The following is a 26,240-nucleotide window of genomic DNA, read 5'->3' as shown; positions in this document are numbered from 1 at the left end:
CAACTAGGCTGACTTGAATATGCAATTACCTTGCCACTTACTGCCCACCACCCTGTCTCCCCCTTAACCAACCTTTTCACACCTACCTATAGTTACAAAATGAATGTTAACCCTTTACAAACCCACTTGAGCTTTGAAGTTACTTAATTACAGAAACACAAGATTTAACAGGTAAACAAAAGATAAGGTCAACTGAGTTTATCTTTTGACTTTCCAGCATTCACTTTCTAAAATACAGCAATATTAGAGACCATAAAATCACTGAATCATCAAATGGCTCCAGCACAGATGGAGGCCAATCAACCCATTGTGTCCATGTTGGCCCTCTACAGAGCAATTTGCCTAATGTCAGTCTTCCACCCTTTCCATGTATCCCTACCTTTTTGTTTGAGGTCAACTCATCACAGCAATTCTCAATTAATGTGCAACAAATCCTGACAACCTAATGTGTAATCTCTGATTCTACTCTCTTACACAATTTCAGTTTTCAATGCTCCATATCGTACAAAGTAATATGATCATACAACCCTAACCACATTAATAAGCCTTAAAATTCCTGACTTTAGCTTTAACATAAACACACAACATACAAAGTACTTTAACCCTTGTGTTAAAGTAGAGCAGGGGGCACTAATATACTGACAATACGGAAGCTATTTTAAAATTTGCTGACTGTAAGTTTAGACTTTTCCCAGTAAGCTAGGAATATGGAAGCAGCAAGAGGTGACGAGGCATTCACTAAATGTGCTGTGGTTTCAGTTTATCGGTACAAAGCCCTTACACAAAAGCTGCCCTCATGGTCATACTGCATTGGAATGTGGCAATATGTAATTGTTCAGTTCCGTGCAGTTACAAAAGGGGTTTGCTGCTTTCTACTGTGTCAGCACTGAGGTTACACTGACCAAAACTCACTGTGCCATTTGAAACATTGCATTAATTCTCTCTAAGCTTGTGTTTTCAAGCATTTACTGTTTTCCTGACAAATTCAAACTGGGTACTTGATGATCTTGGTTCAGTCCAGAATATTCGTATCAATATTGGACAAGTCAGATCCCAGACTGGAACTTGACTTCATAGACCATTTATTTTTTGTTTTTTTAAATGTGTACCGAACAGGCCACAAAAACTGGGTAGGCTGAATGTAAACATTGATTACAAAAACTTGAAAGTACAAATTATGTTATACTAAACAGGAAGTGCTTGTAACAAAAATAATACAAACATCAGAAATAAAAATTTAACCTGTTCCACTTCACCCAAATAACCTTAAAGACACCCCTCAGTGAATTGTCACCCTGTCTCCATTTTAATGTTCCTTTTTCAGGTGGTACGATTGTAAACAGTTTCTTTTCAGAAAATATCTGCATCCACTCAGTTGTATTTTCTTTTGTTAACGTCTCTTCCTGAGACCCTTAAACAAGCTGCTGTTTTACACCTTAATGTGAGTTGCCAGAAGCTCATGACTTCAACAGCTTTGTAGGATGCCTTTTTTTCTGACACCTTAAAAACCTACTGGTTCTGGAGCTTTTCTCTAATTGACTTCTAAGCCACTCAGGATTTGTTTCCTTCTGCCATGTCTGTTTTGAAGTCTGCGAAACTAACAGCACATCTGCTGTTGTAAATCTTATGCTCTGAATTAGCCTGCACACTTCCTAGCTATTTTCTGACTTTCTGTGTTAGGAGTCTCTTATTGTTCAGCAATTGCAGCTTTATCGTCTTCTTCCCTTTTTCTAATGTGTTGGACTATTCACCTCAAAGATTTTAAAAACAGCATTTAAATGAACTAATCTCCAAACTCTCTTGTGATATACATAGTTCTTCTCCTTTAACAAGTCAATGATATTATGTTATGAACCTTCATTACAATTATCTCTTCAATTCAGGTTCTGGATCAGTGGTGCTGGTAGAGCACAGCAGTTCAGGCAGCATCCGAGGAGCAGTAAAATCAACGTTTCAGGCAAAAGCTTCCTGATGAAGGGCTTTTGCCCGAAACATCGATTTTCCTGCTCCTCGGATGCTGCCTGAACTGCTGTGTCTTCCAGCACCACTGATCCAGAATCTGGTTTCCAGCATCTGCAGTCATTGTTTTTACCCTCTTCAATTCAGGTGCTATTGCAACCATTATCAATCACGAAATGATGCGTTCAAGTTCCATTCCAGAATTGAGCACAAAAATGTAGGTTCACACATTGGTGCAAACTGAGCAAGTGTGCACAGAGTTGCTGGTGAGATGTAAATGTATACCCTGTCTGCCCTTTCAGGTGATATCGAAAGATCCCATGACAATATTTCAAAGAAGATTTGTTATGTTTCGCCAGTGTCCTGGACAATATTTATTCCACAGTCTATATCTGGTTGTTATCATTTCACTATTTGCGTGAATTTGTCCTATGCAAATTGGTTATTGTGTATCCCACATTATGAATGTGATTACATTTCAAAAACACTTCATTGACTGTGAAGCACTTTGGGATGTCTTACTGTCATGGTAGGTGCTACCTAAATGCAGGTCTCTTGTTTTTCTTCAAGATACAACAGTACTACTCTCAGCCTGTTCTATATTTCCCAAAATGTGGTCTCTGGTTTGCCTGTTTGAGGTTAAACCAACTAGTGTAGAAGCTGTGGTTAGACATAACAAAAAGTTTGCATTTATACAGGGCATTTAATAAAATATCCCAAGGTATAGAATCGAATTCTGACCCACTGCTGGCCCATTGAGCAAAATCCAATAATGACATTGTGCAGAGTAGAAATAGATTGAAAATCTCCTCCATGCTAGGCATTCCAACATTGGCACTATCACTCCAACACTGCTACTCTGACATTGAGACTCTGACACTGGGACTCTGACAGTGGGACTCTGACACTGACACTCAACACTTGTCACTCCAACACAGACACTGCAACACTGACAGTCCATCACTGACACTCCATCACTGGTATTCTGACACTCTCCCACCATCACTGACACTCCAGCACTGCCACTCCAGCACTGTCACTCTAACTCTGACACTCCATCACTGCCACTCCAGCACTGTCACTCTAACTCTGACACTCCAGCACTGCCACTCCAGCACTGTCACTCTAACTCTGACACTCCATCACTGCCACTCCAGCATTGTCACTCTAACTCTGACACTCCATCATTTTCAGGCGAAAGTGTGTACTGCAGATGCTGGAGATTAGAGTCAAGAGTGTGGTGCTGGAAAGGCACAGCAGGTCAGGCAGCATCCGAGGAGCAGGAAATTCAATGTTTTGGCCTAAAGGTCTTCATCAGGAATTAGATTAATGATGAAGGACTTTTGCCCGAAACATTGATTTTCCTGCTCCTCAGATGCTGCCTGACCTGCTGTGCTTTTCCAGCACCACACTCTGGACTCCATCACTGTCACTCCAACACTGACACTCCATCACTGTCACTCCAACACTGACACTCCATCACTGTCACTCCAACCCTGACATTCCAGCACTGTCACTCCAGCACTGACACTCCAACACTGTCATTCCAACACCGTCACTCAATCACTGTCACTCTAACACCGATACTCCATCTTTGTCACTCCAACCCAACACTCCAACACTGTCACTCCATCACTTTCATTCCAACCCTCATACTCCAACACTGTCACTCTAACATTGACACTCCAACACTGACACTCCAACACTGTCACTCCAACCTTCATACTCCAACACTGTCACTCTAACACTGACACTCCAACACTGTCACTCCATCACTGCCATTCCAACCCTCATACTCCGACACTGTCAATCCATCACTGCCACTCCATCACCGTCACTCCAACACGAACACTCCATGCAGATGCTGGAGATTAGAGTCAGGGTGTGGTGCTGGAAAAACACAGCAGGTCAGGCAACATTCTGATGAAGGGCTTTTGTCCTAAACATCGATTTTCCCACTCCTAGGATGCTGCCTGACCTCCAGTACCAGACTTGACTCCATCATTTTCACTCCAACACTGACACTCCAACACTGACAGTCCAACACTGACACTCCAACATTTTCACTCCAACACTGACACTCCATCACTGACACTCCATCACTGACACTCCAACACTGACACTCCATCATTTTCACCCCAACACTAACAGTCCAATGCTGACAGTCTAACACTGTCACTCTAACACTGTCACTCCAACACTGACACTCCAACACTGACACTCCAACACTGACACTCCAACACTGACACTCTAACATTCACACTCCATCACTGACATTCTAACACTGACACTCCAACACTGACACTCCAACACTGTCACTCCAACACTGTCACTCTAACACTGTCACTCTATCACTGTCACTCTATCACTGTCACTCTATCACTGACACTCCATCACTGACACTCCATCACTGACACTCCATCACTGACACTCCATCATTTTCACCCCAACACTAACAGTCCAATGCTGACAGTCTAACACTGTCACTCTAACACTGTCACTCCAACACTGACACTCCAACACTGACACTCCATCACTGGCATTCTAACACTGACAATCCATCACTGACACTCCAACACTGTCACTCCAACACTGACACTCCATCACTGGTATTCTAACACTGACAATCCATCACTGACACTCCAACACTGACACTCCATCACTGGTATTCTAACACTGATACTTCATCACTGACACTCCATCATTTTCACTCCAACACTGACAGTTCAACACTGACACTCCATCACTGACACTCTAACACTGTCACTCTAACACTGTCACTCCAACACTGTCACTCCAACACTGACACTCCAACACTGACACTGTAACACTGTCACTCCAACACTGACACTCCAACACTGTCACTCTAACACTGTCACTCTATCACTGTCACTCTATCACTGACACTCTATCACTGACACTATCACTGACACTCTATCACTGACACTCTATCACTGACATTCTAACACTGACACTCCAACACTGACACTCCAACACTGTCACTCCAACACTGTCACTCTAACACTGTCACTCTATCACTGTCACTCTATCACTGACACTATCACTGACACTCCAACACTGGCACTCCAACACTGACACTCCATCATTTACACTCCAACACTGTCACTCTAACACTGACGCTCTAACACTGACAGTCCAACACTGACACTCCATCATTTTCACTCCAATATGGTCACTCCATCACTGTCAATCCAATCCTGACAGTCCAACACTAACATTCCATCACTTTCACTCCAAAACTGAACTCCATCAGTGAGACTTCATCACTTTCACTTCAACATTGACACTCCATCACTGTTACTCCATCATTGTCACTCCGTCACTGTCAGTCTAACTCTGACACTCCAAAACTAATACTCCATCACTGACACTCCATCATTGTCACTCCAACACTATCACTCCATCACTGACACTCCATCATTGTCACTCCAACACTATCACTCCATCACTGACACTCCATCATTGTCACTCCAACATTGACACTCCATCACTGACACTCCATCACTGTCACTCCATCACTGTCACTCCAACATTGACACTCCATCACTGACACTCCATCACTGTCACTCCAACACTGACACTTCAACACTGACACTCCAACATTGTCACTCCAATACTGTCACTCTAATTCTGGCACTCCATTATTTTCACTCCAACACTGTCACTCCATCACTTTCACTCCAACACTATCACTCCATCACTTTCACTCCAACATTGACACTCCATCATTTTCACTCCAACACTGTCACTCCATCACTCTCACTCCAACACTGTCAGTCCATCATTTTCACTCGAACACTCTCACTCCACCACACTGATACCAACATTGACACTCCATTATTTTCACTCCAACACTGTCACTCCATTATTGTCACTCTAACCCTGACACTTCAGCACTGACACTCCATCACTCTCACCCAACACTGACCTTCCATTATTTTCATTCCAACACTGACATGCCAACCCTGACACTCCAACACTGTCACTCCAACACTGATATTCCATCACTCTCACTCCAACACTGACAGTCCAACACTGATGCTCCAACACTGTCACTCCAACACTGACACTCCATCGCTGACAGTCCATCACTGGCACTTCCACTTTGGTACTGATGTACTGGCACTCCAAAGCTGGCAATTTCTACTGGAATTCGAAAACTGTACTCCAGTATTGAGCTATTGCAATGGCCTCCAGTGCTGACTCTTTGATAGTCTGACTCTGACACTATCAAATTGAACACTGCTATTCCTGGCTCCATCAGTTGCATGTAGGCTATGACACTATGTGAGCAGTGTCTCAGCACTGATGTTACAACTGCCGTTCCAAACTGAGCTGGCCTGATCAGTGGCCTGGAATCTCTGCTGGAGGGTCATGGGTATAAGGATGGTTGTTGTGTGTATTTGCTTTTATCCATCTCTTTGGTGGTTTGGAGAAGATATTGGCAGGTTTCCAGTTTGTCCGGCTATTCAGAGAAGGCTTGTGGCCCATGGAGGCCACTGTAAAAAAGGGATGAAATTGTTTGATAAACTGAAGTGTAACAAAATTGTCAGATCCACCTGTCAACAAACTAAGTAAATTTAGCTGTAGAGGACAGTGGGTACATTTTCCTCCATTTCATACTCACACTAAATGCATTTCCCACTGGAAAGAAACCTATCCAAAAGTTAGGTTTATATACCTGTTCTGATCTCAGTTCTGCGTCAGAAGTAACGTGATAACTGGTCTTAGCAGGATGAACTATGGCACAGTATTAAAATCAGCCAGGAATCTATCTCTGCCTCAATATCTGGGAGCTCTGCTCAAAGTCCGTGATTTTCCATTACTTGAAGATTAGCTCACGCCTTGGCTGGACAAACAACACAAGAGGAGCTTGTACTCATATTCTCCCACCACAATATACAGGCATCCACACATACTCACATCCTGGCCATCGATGGGCTATCCGCTACGGGATACTTTGCTCTGAGCAAAATGGTTTCCGTGATTGCTTGCATAATTACAAGTTGTCGCTCTTTAATATAATCCACAGTGAGATTTATTGAAAAATGTCATAAAAAGCATTACTTATTATGCAAATGCTCTGCTGAGCAATATGAAGATATCTGTCTATTGGAAACCCAAAGTCACCAAAAGGATTTCAGTTTGTGGTTGTGTAGTCACAAAATAGATATAATGGCATTGAATAAAATGTGAAATAGGGCAAAAAAGTCTCATCAGTAGTATAATGGGGATGGGTAAATCATCGGTGAGATGTTCAGATGGAGAATATGATCTCACTTTTGACTCCATATGTTCAGAAGGACAGCACAGCCTCACTTGGACTCTGACATTGGCACTCCGACAGTGATACTCTGACACTTGTACAGAAGGGGCAGACGAGGTCTATTAGAAAGGTATTTGGTATCAACGTATTGAAAGACAAGAAAAACTGAGATTTTTCTCCTTATTGTTGGAGAAGGCTAAGGGGAGATTTAATAAAGCTGCTCAAAATATTGAAGGATTATGATAGAGAAGATAGGGAGAAACCATTTCCAATGGCAAGAAGGCCAGTTTAATATCACTGGGAAACTAACTGGGGTAGTTGAGGAGTACTTGTTTTACATGGTGAGTGGTTGTGACCTGGAATCCACTGCCCGATGGGTTAATTGAAACAGATTCAATAAAACCTTACAAATTGGAATTCATTACATGATTTTTAAAAAAGTGCAAATTTGTAAGGAAAGACCAGGAAGTGGGACGAACTGGATGACTCTTCAAAGGAACTGGACCAGGCATGATGGCTTCCTTTTGTGCTGGAGAACTTTATGACTCTAACTCTAGACCTAACAGAAAAAAATGGTTTTATTTGCATTTCATTGCCTATTTTTGCTTCAAGATGAGGTGGGAAATAGGAAAAGATGGTCTAAGTAGAAATGAATAAAAAAGCAAATTTAAAATAACGTGGTCACAAGAAATCATTACAATAACTTTTTACTTAGAAAACTGAACCTGTTGAGAATCCATTTTGATGTTGCAAAGGGAGAGGTACAAGCCTCATTGAGAGAATTTTTTTGACGTGCCAGACCCAAACCGAAATGCCAACATTTAAACATTAAGGCTCTGGTTCAGAAGAGGTGAGAGATCAGCAGCAATCCCAATCCATTCTGGCAGGAAGGCTGCCTCGTACTTAAACACTTTAAGGAAAGGTGAGTCAGGTAAAGTGAAGTTTGTGAGGTAGATGACGTCCCCACCAGCAAGGTAGGCAGCCCAGAATCCAAAAGTGCCAATAGTCATTATGGTGTGGTTGCAGTGAGCAAGAATAGCAAAGTCTGTTTGTGGTTCAGATTCATTCCCATCTCCTAAGAAGTAAACGTCTCCACTGGAGGCATTGATGTTCTTACGACACCAATCTAATCCATTGCTTGTCACTATGAAGATAACATCCTTGTACTTATTTCTGAAGTATGCCATGGCTTTCTCCAGGTAGTTTCTATCTGCAATGACACCCTTCCATATCTTTGGCATGACATACACATAATCTCCTCTTCGAACATGAACACCAACAAAAGTAACATTTTGACGCTGTGCTGTTATTTTTGTTAAATACAAGTTGACCTTCTCTGTGACATACTCATGAAAAGAGAACTCACGCAGTATTTCTTCTCGAATGTGATGGTAGAATGTCCAAGAGGATGGATATCCAGAGAGTTTAATGTAGTCTCCTAAGATATTTTTATACTTTTCATCCATCCAGTCAGCAATGTGATAGTTTTTCCAAGGGACCTGGGCCTTTGCTTCTTGGTGAAGCATGGGAAGAGTAAGTTTGAAGATCTGAGACAGGCTATTCGCCATATTTGGAAAGATGTAGGCTTGTTTCTTGTTTAACCTGGCCAAAGCAAACAATGTTGCATATTGTCCCATGAGGTTGCCAAACCTCCCACTTGGTGTGATAGTCCACATGCCTTTGGAAGACCTGATGGCTTTGAAAGACTCGTAATCTTCATTTTTGAGGCAGTTTGAGAGATTGGTGGTCACCTGTAAGGTGGTGACATTTGCCAAATGTTTGAAAAAATTCTGTCCAAATAATGTGAGCTTATTATTTTCTTCACAATAACGTATGTGGTCAAATATGTACATGGTGAGCAATGAAAGTGTTGAAAGGAAAAGCAGTATTAGAAAGCAAAGCTGTTTCCCACTGAACAGAGCAGTATGACAACTGTTCATCTTCACAGACTCACTTAAATTGATCCGCCGCTATATCTTCAAGTCAGATGAGATTTTAATCAAGGACCTGTAAAGATACAATTAGAGAACTTATAAAATATAATGTAGTGCAATGTCAATTCTGAATCACTGTTATTGCTGACTGCTCATGTTGAGCAGATGATTAAAGGTGCAGGCATCATGCTCTTTACTTGAGTCTATTTTCTCACTCAGTGCCTTTAAAAAGAATATAGTTAAATATCGCACAACACCAGGTTATAAAGTCATAGAGATGTACAGCATGGAAACAGACCCTTCGGTCCAACCTGTTCATGCCAACCAGATATCCCAACCCAATCTAGTCCCACCTGCCAGCACTCGGCCCATATCCCTCCAAACCATTTCTATTCATATACCCGTTCAAAATCCTTTTAAATGTTGCAATTGTACCAGCCTCCACCACTTCCTCTGGCAGCTCATTCCATACACGTACCACCCTCTGTGTGAAAACGTTGCCCCTTAGGTCTCTTTTATATCTTTCCCCTTTCACCCTAACCCTATGCCCTCTAGTTCTGGACTCCCTGACCCCAGGGAAAAGACTTTGTCTATTTATCCTATCCATGCCACCCATAATTTTGTAAACCTCTATAAGGTCACTCCTCAACCTCCGAGGTTCTTGTCCAACAGTGTTAAACATCAGAGTATGCTCAGAGTGAAAATGTGGGGTTAGTATGAAATGGTTTTGCTCTACAGCAACATGAATTTATATGAGGGAATCCTACAGTTACAATCCTGTTGGCCCGAGGGGTGTGAAATGGGTATCAGGTCAGAATTTGGGGGCATTTGAGGGAATATCTCAGGAGGAGGTTTCTCACTCAGCTTCCCATGAGATCCAGATTAGGTCTCAACACTAGATTTAGGAACATTCCATAAGTTGAGCCTTTTCCACTGTTCAGTGAGAATCATAGCTGATCTGTACCTTCACAGCATTCAGTAGCATTGCGTTCACCTCCCTTTATGTTTTTGTTTAGGATAAACTCACCCACATCAACTGAAAATGATTCATTAAACTGGCTGCTGTTTGTGAGAGGGAGTTGAACATGTCTATTACCTTTGCAAGAAGAAGTGTTTCCTAACTACTTTCCTGAATGACCTGGCTTTGATTTTAATATTAATGTCCCTGTATCCTATACACTCACTCTAGCAGAAAACTGCTACTATCTAGCCTATCATTCTTTTTAAAACTCTAAAATATCAAGCAAATCACCACTCAACTAAAATATCCCAGGAAGTACAAGCCTAATATATGCCCTCTGTCCTTGCAATCTAACTCTCAGAACTTTTGTTGGATTGGTGCTGGCCTCCATCCAAGGTATAGCGCCCAGATTGCAGGTGAGGGTGCAACCAGGTGGGCAAAACATCCTGCACTTTCTATTCCAGTCCTCTGGACATAAGAGTTGGCATTCAATTGCATAACATTTCAACTGTACAAATGTACTCCATAAATTGTATCCAATCCATGCTTAGCTCCTGAGGGTCAATGTTTCAATGACAAGTGTTTGACCAGCTCTGTGTTTTACTGATTACACAGCCTGAGAAGTTCAATTTGCCCAATGGACTCAAAGTGACCAATGCAACTGAGCAGCACAATTTATTCTGCAGCCCATCCAAAAATAATTGACCCGGGCATATTATGGGGGAATCTGTGGAAAAGGTATTAGAAACTAACAAGCAGCATATTGGTCCAGTGGTTATCACTGCTGCCTCAAAGTGCCAGGGACATGGATTCAATTCCAGTCTGTGTGGAGTTTGCACGTTCTCCCTGTGTCTGTGTGGGTTTCCTCCAGGTGCTCTGATTTCCTCCCACAGCCCAAAGATGTGCAGGCTAGGTGGATTAGCCATCCTAAATTGCCCATAGTGTCCGGAGATGTGCAGGCTAGATGGATTAGCAGGGTTATGGGGTAGAGTGGAATGCTCTTTGGAGGGTCACTGCAGACTTGGTGGGCCAAATGATCTTACACTGCACTGTATGGATTCTATAATGAAAGCCCCCAGCCGCTCTGCAAAACATACTGTAGCTTATTTAACCACTGGGGCACGGTGTGGTCAGATGGTGCACTGCACAAGAGGAGGCAACTCAACAGTTTGAATCTGCAGTGCTACTCACTTAATCATGGCTGACCAGATTTTATTCTCAATTCTACATTCCTGCACATCCCATATCATTGTTCATGCCTTGGGAATCAAGAATATCGACCTCTACTTTAAAAATATTTAAAGTTTCTGCAAACACTGCCTTTTGAGGAAGGGAATTTCAAATACAATCCTCTGAGAGGAGAAAGTATTTCGGCATCTCTGTTTTAAATAGGTGATCCCTTATTTCGAAACTATGACCCCAGTTCTCGATTCTACCACAAGAGGAAACATCCTTTCGACAGCTACCCGGTCAAATCACCTCAGGATCTTAATAATGATCAAGAGTAAGCAGCGTGTGACCAGGAGTTGGAATAAAGTGTTGCTCCAGTTTCTGGCTATGATCAGCTTCTTCAACACAGACCAAGGTCACATTATGGTTTCACTGTGCTCCATCTGGTCTCAGGTTGACACTGGACAGTTTTTTTCTGTCACTGAGCTGCAAAAACAAAGTCCCCTTAACAAGTAAAACCTATAACCTTCAGAAAGTTCGTTGCAGATTTCCTTTCCTGTATCAGAACCAAGGAAGGATTAAAAAAGAAGGTTAGAAGAGAATTCTTACCTCAGATAACACTGCAGCCCAGTTAAATGTGAATGCTGGAACATATGCTGTGCTCAGAATCATGCGAACATTTAAATACAACTGAATTAGTGCTGGCTTCCATCCAAGGTATAGTATCCAGATGCAGGTGAGGGTGTAACAAGGTGGGGCAAAACATCCTGCACTTTCTATTCCATCCTCTGGACATAAGAGTTGGCATTCAATTGCATAACATTTCAACTGTACAAATGTACTCCACAAATTGTATCCAATCCATGCTCAGCTCCTGAGGGTCAATGTTTCAATGACAAGTGCACCCTTCCAGTTCCTTACTTTCTCACATGAACATGTTTATTTTGTGAGCAGAAGGGTGCAGTGACCGCAACACTAGGTGATTGGAATAACTGCAGTCGTGCATTAATAATTTATTTGAAGGCAACAGAATCTTTGGACCATCCAGGGAAGGTTGGTTACTGGGAGGGTGGGGAATTGAAGTATAAAATGTAGCTTTTTCTTGCACTTTTTTTTTCAGTTCAATGTGATGCTTTACCTGGTGTTGGTCACCATCTGACACTGTGTACTTTGTGAGCTCTAAGTAGGGGTGTTATGGACTAGGCCAGACCACTCAAAATATTCTTAAGCAGGCAGCCCAGACCTAACTTTGCAAGTTGTTCAGTAAGTGTACAGTGAAAATTACCCAGGGTAGGTTAGCTGGGTTGACTACCACATTTTAAAACAGACAAAACTTTATTCACAAAATTACAGAATGAAGCACAAAGAATAGAATATAGAATACCCACAGAACCCAGTCTATCCAAACTAGACTTAATTATACACAACAGTCCCAAACAACAAACTCCTAAAACAAAGAGTAAAAATGAAACAAAGGCTTTCAGGTCGAAGTTAGAAGGGCAGAAGGAGATAGAGTCTCGAGCCTGTTTCCACACAGCCCAGTGCTGCACTGACTCAAACAAGACTTCAGCTTCCAGGACAGACCACTCCTCTTCCATTATACCGGTTACTTCTAAAACATGAAAGCTTTGGCCAAGTCTCATCTGTTTATGTATAAATGAAAAGGTCTCCCAATACCCTTTTCATTTTGGTACCAATCCAGCCGATTCAGAGCCCAGACTGTTTTAACAATCCCTCTGAAAATAATCAAGGACACAGTATCTTTGAGAAAAGGAACAGCTTTTAGAAAAAAGGACCAGCTTTGTGACACCTGCCCCCTTAAAAATAATGAACCATCAATATCCAAAGATGGCTTCATTTTTAAAACCCTTAAAAAAATTTGGTTTGCAACCTAAAACCACACATACACACTCCACTCCATACATACGCAAACATGCACAACCACATTCGAATTCAAGACTTGGCACACCCGCCACCAAACACCTCTGTATCTCATCCGAATCTTGACAATGCATCAGCAATCATGTTTTCGTGACCTGCCACATGCACAATGGTCAACTTGAATGGCTGTAACAACTGGCTCCACCTAAACAGTCTGGCATTTTTGTCATGAAATTTTTCCACAAATGGCATTGGTTTATGATCAGTGTATACGATTGTCTCAGATGTGTTGCTGGTACTATAAACATTGAAATGTTGCAAAGCCAACACCAAGCTCAATGTCTCTCTCTCCACCATTAAATATTTCTGTTGATGAATGGTCAACTTCCTGGAAAAATACACGATGGGTCTTCCTCCTGCAGGAACACAGCACCGACACCCACATCACTAGCATTGATAACCACCTTGAAAGGCTTTGTGTAATCCAATGTGGTTAATACCGGGGCAGTGGTTAACACAGTTTTTAGGCTGTCAAATGCCTTTTGACAATCTGCTGTCTACTGAAACTTCCTGTCATTTTTTAACATTTCGGTGACTGGAGCAGCCAAAATTTGGCACAAACTTTTGGTAAATCCATTCAATCCCAGGAACCATAGTACTACTCTTTTCATCGACGGTGTGGAAATTTCACCAATTACTTTTGTTTTTGCTTCCCATGGGGTCATTTGTCTGTATCGAATAACATGGCCCAGGAAGGTGACTTGGGTTTTGGCAAATTCTCTTTTAGCTAGGTTTACCATCAAGCCTACCTTCTGAAGTCGATTGAACAAGTCCGAAAAATGCTGTAAATCTTCCTTCCATGCGTGACTAAAAATCACCAGATTATCAATATACACCACACAGTTGGGTAATCTGGCAATGACCTTATTTGTTAGTCTCTGAAATGTGGTTGGAGCGTTTTTCATACCAAAAGGCATGACTTTAAATGATATAGTCCATTTGGCATTATGAAAGGTGAAATTGCCTTTGCTCTTTCTGACAAAGGTACCTGCCAGCAGCCTTCAGCAAGTCCAACTAAGTAATGTAAGTTGCTGTCCCACCTTTTGAGACAGTCCTCCAACCGCAGAATTGGATATGCATCAGTCTTTGTAACTGCATTGACTTTGTGATAGTCCACACATAACAATTGGGTACCATCTGCCTTTGGCACCATGACTATGTGTGAGTCCAGTCACCGTAATTCACTTTGATTATGCCTTCTTGGAGCATGCTTTCTACCTCCTTCTGAACCTGTGTCAATTTTTGAGGATTATGTCTATAAGGATGTTGCTTAATTGGAACAGCATCTCTTATATCTACACCATGCACAATTAGGTTAGTACTTCCCAGTTTATTTCTGCATATCTCCCCATGTGATAGTAATAACTCTTTCAGGTAATTTCACTTCTCTTGTGGAAGGTAACTCAATAATTTATCCCAATTTTTGACACCTTCCTTGCTGACCAGTTTGATTTGTGGAATGTTCAATTCAGAATCCTCTGAACTTGGTTCTTCCCTCTGTGCTGTAATCATTAACACCTTCTCCTCTTGCTTTCCTTCTCTGTCAAAATACCTTTTGAGCACATTCACATGACACACTCTGTGAGATTTCTTCCTGTCTGGAGTCCTTATCAAGTAGTCTACTGCATTCAATTTCCTCTCTATTTGATAAGGTCCATTAAAACTTGCTTTTAACAGTTCGGTTATCACTGGAAGTAACACCAATACTTTATGCCCAATGGCAAAATTGTGAATTTTTGATTTCTTGTCTGCTTTCTGTTTCATTGTGTGCAGTGATACTTTCAAATGCTGTCTATCCAACTCCCCAGCTCTTTCTCACCATTCTTTAAAATTTGACACATAGTCCAAATGGGTGGTCTCTGAATTCTGACATTAATTTCTCCTTAACCAATTTTAACAGTCCTCTTACTTCATGTCCGAACAATTAATTCAAATGGACTGAATTTGGTCGATTCATTTGGTGCATCTCTGATTATTAAAAGCACAAATGGAACTTCCTTATCCCAATCATCTGCATAGTCCTAACTATAAGCCCTCAACATGGTATTTAGTGTTTGATGTCACCTTTCTAGTGCTCCCTGTGATTCTGGATGGTACGCATTAGATTTGAATTATTTTATTCCCAAGCTATCCATAACCTCCTTGAATGGTTTGTTTGGGAAGTTTGACCCTTGATCTGACTGGATCTCTATTGGTAGTCTGTGTCTAGTAAAAAAAAGATTAATTCCTCTACAACCCTTTTTGCTGTGATATTATGCAATGGGACTGTCTCGGGAAATCTATTTGACACACCCATTATTGTTAATAAATACTTATTCCCACTTTTTGTTTGAGGTAGGGGACCTATGCAATCAATCAAGACTCTTGTGAAAGTTCTTCAAATGCTGGAATAGGTATTAAAGGTGCAGGTTTTATTACTGCCTGTGGTTTTCCGATTAGCTATCATGTATGACACATCTGGCAAAATTAAACTGCATCCTTGTGCAGTCCAGGCCAGTTGAAAAGTTCTTGTATTTTAGCCTGTATTTTCCTCACCCCTAAATGACCTCTAAGTGGTAGCTTATGCGCCATTCGCAACACACCCTTTCTATACATTACTGATAAAACAAACTGATGAACTTCTGCCCATTTCTCATCTGCTTGAATGTGTGATGGTCTCCATTTCCCCACTGAGACATTATTTGTTAAGTAATAACACACAGGGATGCATTTGTACAAATGCCTTTTGATACAACTGCTTTAAGTTCTCATTTTTCTGCTGTAACTCAATAAGCTTAGCAGAGCTGAAGATACTTGCATGTTTACCTATTTGCTCCTGTTCTATCCCACTTATCTGGTCAAAAAAAGTCTTTGATAATGCTACTTCAGCTTCCTTGTCTGTTCTCTTTGATCTCTCCTGCTTCAGCTTGTGACTCCGTGATCTCATTACTACACAATCAGGGAAGATTCCTGGATAAATATCCTGCATTTCTTCAGTTGCCTAAGTCTCCACTGGCTTTTCAACTAGAGTAGGCTGCATGAATCAGCGATATCATTTGCAAGAACAAATTGTATTCCTGGAGCTGAAAATTTGTCCAGTGCTCCCGCCACAAATTCTCCACTCTTGTCTGGACTCTCTAGCCTCAATTTACATAATTGAGTGCTTTTTGTCTCACTGTCAATTCCCATTACCAGCACCTTTTCTGGCAGTAGTCCTTCAGTAGTACATATCTCCTCATCCTTCAGCATCACAGATTGAGAGGAACCTGTGTCCCTTAATATTGTAACTTCTTTATCTGCCACTCCTGGCCTATGTGAATAAACTTTACCCTTGCATGTATATTTTTAAAGCAAATCTGGCACATCCTCCTTAATCAACTTCTGATGCAGCTTTCTAGCTTCCCTTGTGCTTTCTGTTCTCATGCCAACAAAACTTCCAGGCTTGTTCAGTTTTCCTCTATGTGGCTTTCTCCTAGCCCAATAACACTGTGATTTCATGTGGCCCACGTTATTACAATGAAAACACTGGAGCTTTTTACCTTCTTCATCCACTTCAAGGGTTTACTTTTTACCCTCTGGTAAGTTATCCTTATGATCTTCACTGAGATCTACCTTTCCCTTTCGCTTTGTCCCAATTTCTATCCCTCATGGACTGAAATTGATTCTGGAAGCCAAGCCATGTTTTATGGACCAGCTCATAATAATCAGCCATTTCAGCTGCTAACCTTGCCATTTTAACTCTCCGCTCTTCCACATGTGTCCGCGCTGCTTCAGGCAGAGTATTTTTGAATTCCTCCAAAATAATTACCACTCTAAAGGCACCGTAGGTTTGCTCTACTTTTAAAGCTCTTATTCACTTATCAAAATTACTCTGTTTGATCCTTTCAAACTCAATATAGGTTTGACATGGGCCCCTCCTTAGATTCCTGAAATGTTGTCTGTAGGCTTCTGGTACAAGCTCATATGCACTTAAGGTGGCTTTTTTAAAATTTCCTCATATCCCCAGAGACCTCCTCTGATAGTGATGCAACGACTCACTGGCTATATCTACAAGTTTTGTTTGGATCAACAAAACCCACATGATCTCTGGCCACTGCATTTGTTTAGCTATTTTTTCAAATGAGATGAAAAAGGCTTCCACATCCTCCTCATTAAATTTAGGCAATGTTTGAACATACTTACACAGTTTCTCACTAGGCTTTTGACTACTAGGCTTGCTCATCCTCACGAGACTTGCTTTCAGCCTTGATCTCCAGCCTGTTAAACTTTTTATGTGTCAATCTTTGAAGTTCAAACACTGTCTTTCTTTCTCTTTTTCTAAAGCCCTCTATTCTTTTTCTTTATCTTCTGCTGCATTATTTTCCCTCTATTCAGCTTTTCATTGTTACTGCTTCATTTTTGCTGCTATTTCCTTATCTCTCGCCTCTGATTCAAGTTGCTTCATTTGCAATTGAATCCTTGCCATCTCTACCAATCCTGATGGTGTTTCCAGCAGGTTTAAATGCTGAGCTACTGCTGAAATTATCTCTCCTTTCCTCACACAAGGAAACAGCTCCAGCCCCAGCATGCCTGGAGGATCATCAACTCAGTGATGAAACCTGTTGATCATCCAGCTGAAGGAGTTGACCCTGACTGAGTGTTGTAGATTGGCACATTCCAAGGTCCAGGGCTACGTGTTGAGGGACGCGCTGAAGCTTGGGGCAGCTGCCACCAAGGCACAGTGGGGAAAGACAACCGTGTAATGTCTGCCTGCCTAAGCACAGGGGGCCGACGCAGTAAGAGGGCTTCGCTGACCCCCTTGCTAAATATGTGGATAGTAATCATACAAACCTGTACATATGGATGATTATTCTGTCTGTGTATGCAAAGAAATGGAATATTTATGTATGTATGGCATGACCAATTGTACAGATCATGAATAAAGTATATTTTTGAAATGAAAAAAAAGTCTGCTCATTCCAGCAGCTGGTCTTATTTACCTTGTGTAAAACTATTAAGTTCACCTCGTCCACCTCCAGAAAACTCTTGGCAACTGAAAGAGCCTTTGCTATCCCAAGCTTTGTCTACCCAACCAAACCAACACCTGAAATAAAGACACTAGCTACTAGCCCTCACTATTTAAATCCCACAAAGAACCTCCAATCTGTTATGGATTAGGCCAGACCACTCAAACATTCTTCAGCAGGCAGCCCATACCGTAACTTTGCAATTTGTTTCGGTAAGTGTACAGTGAAAATTGCCCGGAGTAAGTTAGCTCGGTTGACTACCAGGTTTTAAAACAGACAAAATGTTATTCACAAAATTACAGAAAGAAACACAAAGAAGAGATTATAGAATACCCATAGAACTCAGTCTATCCAAACTAGACTGAATTATGCTATTCCAAAAATAATCAACAGTCCCAATAAACAATCTCCTCAAACATAGAGTGAAAATGAAACAAAGGCTGACAGGTCGAAGTTAGAAGGGCAGAAGGAGATAGGGTCTAGCAGCCTGTTTCCACACAGCCCACTGTTGCACTGACTCAAACAAGATTCCAGCTTCCATTCTTCTTTCATTATACAGGTCACTTCTAAATCATGAAAACGTTGGCCTGAAGTCTCATCTGTTTATGTATAAACTAAAATGCCTCCCAATACCCTTTTCATCTTGGTACCAACCCAGCTGATTCGGAGCCAGGACTGTTTACGACCCCTCTGAAAATAATCAAGGACACAGGGAAAAGGAGCAGCTTTTCGAAAAAAGGACCATCTTTGTGATGGGGGCAGCAATGGTCACACAGTGGACTGAATCTTTCAGGACTTGTTGGGGCAGCACATGTTATGAATGAGCCAGTTTAAGGGACTATTCAGTAAAATGTTTGTAACATGCTTCAGTGATGTAATGATCATATTTTGTTAAATGGGAAGTATTCTTTCGTTTCCTCCAGATTTCTTCCTTCATCTTTTAATCTTGCTTTTCCACTGTCCTCTAGTACCTTATCCACTTCTAATGTGCATTACCAAGCAATAGATGTTCACAGTCTGTTCAAGGAGCAGCCCAGGCAAGTTGCCATTCAATAGACAAGCTTTCCAACAGAGACACATTGGCTAACAGTCAGGAGAATTTACCCAGGATGTTCACTACTTCAACTTGCCAGGAGGAATTGGGTCAATTGTAAACATTAGACACACACACACACACACACACACACACACACACACACACACACACACACACACACACACACACACACACACCTTCTCAAAACAATCATGCCAAAAAACCATCTGTGGTGCTGGTGGTGTCAATTGTTTTTTTCTACATTGAAGCCAATATATTTTTTGTCATTGAATAAGATTATAAAGGGAGCAACAGTGGGTGAATGCCATTGAAATTTAAATCAGCTCTGATCTAATGAAGTGTTTCGACTGACCCCACAAGCATAGTCAGGTCACCGCTTGATAAAATGCACGGGAGAGCAGCCAGAGCCTATGAATTTGGACAAGGACAAAGAAAACTGGAATGGGAAAAAAACTTTTCGAATGATGTAGATTGGGAAAGATGCATAAGAGGAATGTGAATCACATACAATGAAAGATAATGGTAATGCGTTTCACTACAAATTTACCAATTTACTGGGTATATTAACTGGTGCACAAAAGGAAAGCCTCTTTAAAAGAAGTAAAACATTGTTTTTTACTTCTGCTTGGCTAAAGATCCAGTTTATTTTCAGCTGCAATAAAACATTTCTGGCTGACTATTGATTGTTTGCCTTTGACTGTATTTGAGCACATCACTGCACAAATAATGGCTATTATTCTATGAGTTCCTTGTGATCAACACTCAGTGCCAAGTTCATGTTGGATCTTGATTTATAATTTAATACATGGGCCGGATGTTTCCATTAGGGGCAAGAAACAGGACGTGGGACAGATCCACCAGAATACCAGGAAAGTGGGTCGTTTTCAGCTCAAATAAGCAGCCAATGTCAAATGTATGTGGTCATATAAACGTCAGTAAGTTCTTTCGAAGTGGCCAGTGCAAATGGGGAGCTGGGACTGGATTTAGGAAGGGAAAGGCATCCAAATGCTGCTTTCACTGTATAGCCCAGCACTGAACATGCCACTGACTAGCTGGATGGTGAGAAGGGGGCAGTGTGTGTGGCTATCATGTCTTGCAGCTAGGTGGCATGTCTAAAAGGGGAGCTGCACAAATTTCATAGAAGCTGCTACCAGTACAGTAAGTAGCTGGAAGGAGAAAGACAACGAATGGAGCAATACGAGGATTACTGACATAGCTCTGGAGGAATTAATACAAGGCTTGCAAAGTAGGGGAGAAACAACAATTCCCCAGGGGGCCCGCAGACATCAAAGTGACCTTTGAGAAAAAAATGGGAGTAGGTGACCAGGGAAGTCAAATCCCAGACTCTAGCCCTGAAGATGTGACAACAATGCTGCAAGAAGTCTAATGACCTGACATGAGTAATCGAGTTCAGTGAAAGGATCCTCACTGGATGTCTCCTATCTCTCACACCATCACCCTTACACATTGCTTCATGCACTGGGGTCCCATTACTTTCTGATCGACAATCAGAACTCGTGCTTACCATCCAGTCCACTTTGCCCTCACATGTCTTTCAATGATGTCAACTTTGCGCCCAACTCTTGCTGACTCCACATACCACCAGCTCATCAGCTATTTGTAGGCATACCATCCAATCACACTGCATCAAGCTCATCGAATCGCTCTCCTTTCTCATGCAGGACAAGATGCCCAGGACATGAGGGAACTGAGCGGAACAGGAGGGGCACAGGCACGGCCGTACCACATGACCCCTCAAGAGGAGACTGTGCTCCACGTCATGAGGACTGCTGGAACAGAGACCATGGCAGTTAGCATCACTATGAACAAGCTGGATAATGGTATGTCTGTGTCCTTATGGTCCTTCGCAATCCCCATCTCACCTTCATTGTGCTCTGTGGCCTGAAAGCAGCATAGAATCAGGATCTGTACATGGCAACTCAGCTTGTGATAGTGGACTACAACCAGACCTTCAGAGAACATAGAACACAGAACATAGAACATAGAACAGTACAGCACAGTACAGGTCCTTCAGCCCTTGATGTCATGCTGACCTTTTATCCTACTCTATGATCAAACTAACCTACATATCCTTTATTGTACTATCATCCACGTAACTATTCAAGAGTCACGTCATTGTCCCTAATGTATCTGACTCTACTACCACCACTGTCTGTGCATTCCACACAACCACCACTTTCTGTGTAAAGAACCTCCCACCTCTGCCATCCCCCCTAAACCTTCCTCCAATCAGCTTAAAATTATACCCCCTTGTGATAGCCACTTCTGCCCTGGGAAGAATTCTCTGACTATTCACTCTATCCCTGCCTCTCATCATTTTGTACACCTGTATCAAGTGACCTCTCATCCTTCTTCACTCCAATGAGAAAAACCCTAGCCCCCTCAACCTTTCTTCAGAAAACATGCCCTCCAGTCCAGGCAGCTACCTGGTAAATCTCCTCTGCACCCTCTCTAAAGCTTCCACATCCTTCCTATAATGAGACAACCTGAACTGAACACAATATTCCAACTGTGGTCTAACTAGGACTCTATAGAGCTGCAGCTCTTAAACTCAATTCCCTGATAATGAAAGCCAGTGCACGATACTCCTTCTGAACAACACTATAAACTTGGGTGACAACTTTGAGGGATCTATGAACATGGACCCTAAGATCTTTGTGTTCCTCCACACAGCCAAGAATCCTGCCTTTTACCCTGTATTCTGTATTCAAAGTTGACCTTCCAAAATGAATAACTTCACCCTTTTTCATCTGCCACTTATCAGCCCAGTTCTGCATCCTGGGTCCCTTATCGGTCCCTTTGCAACCGATAACAGCCCCCTACACTATCCACCACTCCACCACCCTTTGTGTCATCAGCAAACTTACTCATCCACCCGTCCTCTTCCTCATCCAAGTCATTTATAAAACTCTCAAAGATCAGAGGTTCCAGAACAGATCCCTGCAGGACACCACTGGTCACCAAGCTCCAGGCTGAATCCATTCCATCTACTGCCACCCTTTGTCTTCTATGGGCCAGCCAATTCTGTATTCAGAGAGACAGGTTTCCCTGTATCCCATGCCTCCTTTCTTTCTGAATGAGCCTACCATAGGGAACCTTATCAAATGCCTTGCTAAAATCCATGTACAGCACACCCACTGCTCTACCTTCATCAATATATTTGTCACATCCTTAAAGAATTCAATAAGGCTTGTGTTGCATGACCTGCCCCTCACAAAGCCTTGCTGACTATCTCTAATCAAACTATGGTTTTCCAAGTAATCATAAATCCTGTGTCTCAGAATCCTCTCCAATACTTTGCCCACCACTAGTCAGCAAGTGCTCCCTAAACAACCTCCACATTTCTGTCGTGCATTTCTCTGAGAGTATCTGTTCCCAGTTTAGGTGCCCCAGTTCCTGCCTAATAGCATTGTAATGCTCCCACCCCCAATTAAACACTTTCCCATACTGTCTGCTCATATTCCTCTCCGTGACTACAGTAAAGGCCATTATCACTGAAATGCTCTCTCATTGAGAGATTTGACACCTGAAGTGGTTCGTTGCCAAGCACCAAATCCAATATGGTCTCTCCTCTAGTTAGCCTATCTACATATTGAGTCAGGAATCCTTCTTGGACACACCTGACATAAACTGCTCCATTCAAACATATTTGAACTAAGGAGGTTCCAATCAATATTAGGAAAGTTAAAGGCACCCATAGCAACAACCCTGATACTTATACACCTTTCCAAACACAGTCTCCCAATTTGCTCCTCCATGTCTCTGTTGCTACTGGGGAGTCTGGAGAAAACTCCCAATCAAGTGACTGCTCCTTTCCTATTTCTGACTTCCACCTGTACTGACTCTATAGACAAACCCTTTCTCTAGCTGTGATACTATCCCTGATTAGCAAAACCACTCCCCCACCTCTTTTACTTTTCCCTCTATTCCTTTTGTAACACCTAAACCCTGGAACATCCATATAACCATTCCTGCCCCTGTGATATTCAAGTCACTGTAATAGCTACAACATCATAGCTCCAAGCACTGATCCATGCACTAAGTTCATCACCCTTATCCCTGATGCTTCAACCCATCACACTGACTGTAACTTTATCCTATCAACAGTCTATCCCTCCTCACAGACTCTCTGTACGCTGTATCTGACTGTTTACTAGCTACTCTATCCTCAGATCCGCAGCTCCGGCTCCTACCCCCCTGCCAAACTAGTTTAAACCCTCCTGAAGAGCTCTAGCAAACCCCTGCCCAGCGTATTGGTGCCACTCCAGTTCAGGTGCAATCTGTCCATCTTGTAAAGGTCCCACTTTTCCCAGAAGGTGATCCACATATCTAAAGCCCTCAACGAACCACATATACAAAGCCCTCCCTCCTACACCAGCCCTGCAGCCACGTGTTTATCTGCACTCGCTCCCTGTTCCTAGCTTTCCTAGCCCGTGGCACCAGTAGCAATATTAAGGTTTCTACTCTGCTCATCCTGCCTTTTAGCAAGAATGGAGCATGTGCCGGTTCCCTAGAGGGCAACGCCACAGATTAGTTCTGGGCATTTGACAAGGTGGTAGTCAGGGTGCACACAGTGAAGCTTGATGCATTGGCAGACCTTCCAGGTGGCCTGTCATCATTGTTAAGCAGTAGGGAGCTTATTCCAATTTGGCCCAGAGATTTGCTCAGAGTTGGACCCCGGCATTTCCAGCATGAAATCTGTGACCACCTCCACAATAATAGTTGCGAAACTACCCATGATGTAGTGAGCAGAGGCTGATATTCCAGTCTCCTCGGGAATCATCACATCAGAAATCATCTCTCCAGAACGGCTGGAGAAATATCCATAGTGTCTGCACTGTATAGACTGAGGTCATGGGACCCAAGCTTGATACCATGGAAGCTCAGAGTGTTGTCATCATTGCTGCAAACTTCAGTACCCAAGTAGACTTGCAGACTATCCCAGCAAGTACACAACCTGCCCTTTAACAGATTATTAGGATTATTGATATACTAACCTGGCGGTGCGAATTCTCAGATGCTGAGACATTTCCCCTCATTGGGAGTTTGGATTTAAGAGGGATAGTCGCATTTAAAGCCAAATGAGGAATGTTTTCCTCTCAGACGGCTCTCGGGGTGGGGGTGGGAGAAATGCAGGATGGGAGGGTGATTCTATCTACCTTTTTGCATTACCAGTCCAGGTAATTACCCTTGTTAGGGTGTATTAAACAGTCTCAAGACAAAGGTAAAAACAATGACTGCAGATACTGGAAACCAGATTCTGGATTAGTGGTGCTGGAAGAGCACAGCAGTTCAGGCAGCATCCAAGGAGCAGTAAAATCGACATTTCGGGCAAAAGCCCTTCATCAGGAATACAGGCAGACTGTATTCCTGATGAAGGACTTTTGTCCGACACGCCAATTTTACTGCTCCTCAGATGCTGCCTGAACTGCTGTGCTCTTCCAGCACCACTAATCCAGTTTCAAGACAAAGGCCTGTTCAGCCTTTTGTCGTTTGTCATGTTAGCAGCTATTCTTTAGTAAATTCTTTGTTGAGTTTGGCTACCTTCAGGTCAGGTGACTTTGGCAGCCATTTTAGTGTCCTAGGCCATTTTTAACAGTTTTCTGTTATATTAAAGTCCAAAGCTTTTAAGTTTATTGCCAAGTACTGAAGCTTTAGGGTTGGTATTTTCACAATAACCTGAGTACGGTTTCAGAGTAGACCTGGCAAAAGCCTGCATAGGTTAAAGGGGCGCGGGGAGGAAGGTAGTGTCACTGTAATGGCCTCAGACATGATCAGTGCAGAGTCTTTGTTGAAGATTGGACCAGAAGTGAAATACCGAAGCTTCATATTCTTTAAACAAAATGAAACATGTCAATATGTTCTTAAAACCTGTTATCAGTCTTTAGTCCTGTGAATTTCAAGGGTGCAGAAAGAACATGTTATGGGATAAATTCCCCTCTCAGCAGGTGTTGTGAATTCTAAATAGGGACTGGCAGAAACTGGAGGTGTGGTTGAATTCAGCTCATTATACTGTGGGAACTGGACAGCAGGGAGACAAAAGATACATGAGGAAAAAATATATAAACTTTAAGCAATAATTAATAAAGGCACTTGGACTAAGATAAGAAATCTTTATAAACGTCAGTGAAAGAAGCTTTTTTGACACGTTTCCTGATGAAAATGAGGGCCGTGTTGGTTCTTGGTGCTTTCCTAGTGGCTGTTTACAGCCAGGAGACATTTATTGGGTAAGTAAATGTCATTTTCCCTGACATGCGTGCTTTGAAAATTCAACCAAAGTGTGCAGTCAGCATCCAAAAATACAGCAAGGGATTGTCACACAACTGGGTCATTTGGAAGCTTGTCATTGTACCCTCTGTGAAGTTATATTCATTGAAATGAATGCTGGAATATTTTGGGAGAAGTAAATAATCCCAGTATGAAGGCCGACAGAACCTGGACCCTGTGGAGGGCAGCAGAATCCAGGATGGCATGTTACTGGTCATTGCTAAATAAGAGGCCACCCCGGGGACCTCTGCCTAATTGAGGATGATAACCATCCCTGAAGTATTTCCCAACCAAAGAGTCAGTTGCTCAGCAGCATCATCATTATAAATGACCATACCTGAGTCTTTGGAAAGAGAAAAAGGGCACTTTCATGCTAAGGGGAGTTGGAAAGTGGTCAAACTAAATGACTACCTGCCTCTGACTGAGCTATGAGCTTCTTGCCACTGATAACATTGGCAGGAAAACATGAGGTTCCTGGATTAACAACCTTTCTCATGGCCTGATAAAATCCAACCCTTGAGATTCTCAATTGGTGGCACACGAGGTCCACAGATTGGCAGAAAAATCTTGTTTGGCACAAATAGGCATCCTAGGCATGTGGGATCACAAGGAAACAATGTAGAGTTTTAGCCCTCCATTGTTGTCTTTTCCAGAGAAT

At 42.2% G+C, this 26,240-nt stretch overlaps 2 protein-coding genes across 2 annotated transcripts in view; one reads left to right on the top strand and one right to left on the bottom strand.

Moving 5' to 3' along the window:
* Positions 1-8,067: 8,067 nt before the first annotated feature.
* Positions 8,068-9,738, bottom strand: LOC132826575 (galactoside alpha-(1,2)-fucosyltransferase 2-like; the record flags this gene model as incomplete). Its single annotated transcript, XM_060842531.1, has 2 exons — positions 8,068-8,924; positions 9,729-9,738. Coding segments are annotated over 2 exons (867 nt in total), but the record flags the coding sequence as incomplete, so codon positions are not given.
* Positions 9,739-25,473: 15,735 nt separating this feature from the next.
* Positions 25,474-26,240, top strand: part of LOC132826857 (carboxypeptidase A1-like) — a 35,162-nt gene continuing 34,395 nt past the window's right edge. The window contains exon 1 of the mRNA XM_060843113.1: positions 25,474-25,542. Coding sequence (XP_060699096.1) covers positions 25,478-25,542 — 65 coding nt within the window. The 5' untranslated portion in view covers positions 25,474-25,477. The remainder of the gene's footprint in view (positions 25,543-26,240) is intronic.

Source organism: Hemiscyllium ocellatum, chromosome 23, assembly GCF_020745735.1.
Source record: "Hemiscyllium ocellatum isolate sHemOce1 chromosome 23, sHemOce1.pat.X.cur, whole genome shotgun sequence".
NCBI classification, from domain to species: domain Eukaryota; kingdom Metazoa; phylum Chordata; class Chondrichthyes; order Orectolobiformes; family Hemiscylliidae; genus Hemiscyllium; species Hemiscyllium ocellatum.
Note: the sequence above shows the minus strand (reverse complement) of the source record. Positions and strands in the feature narration are given on the sequence as shown.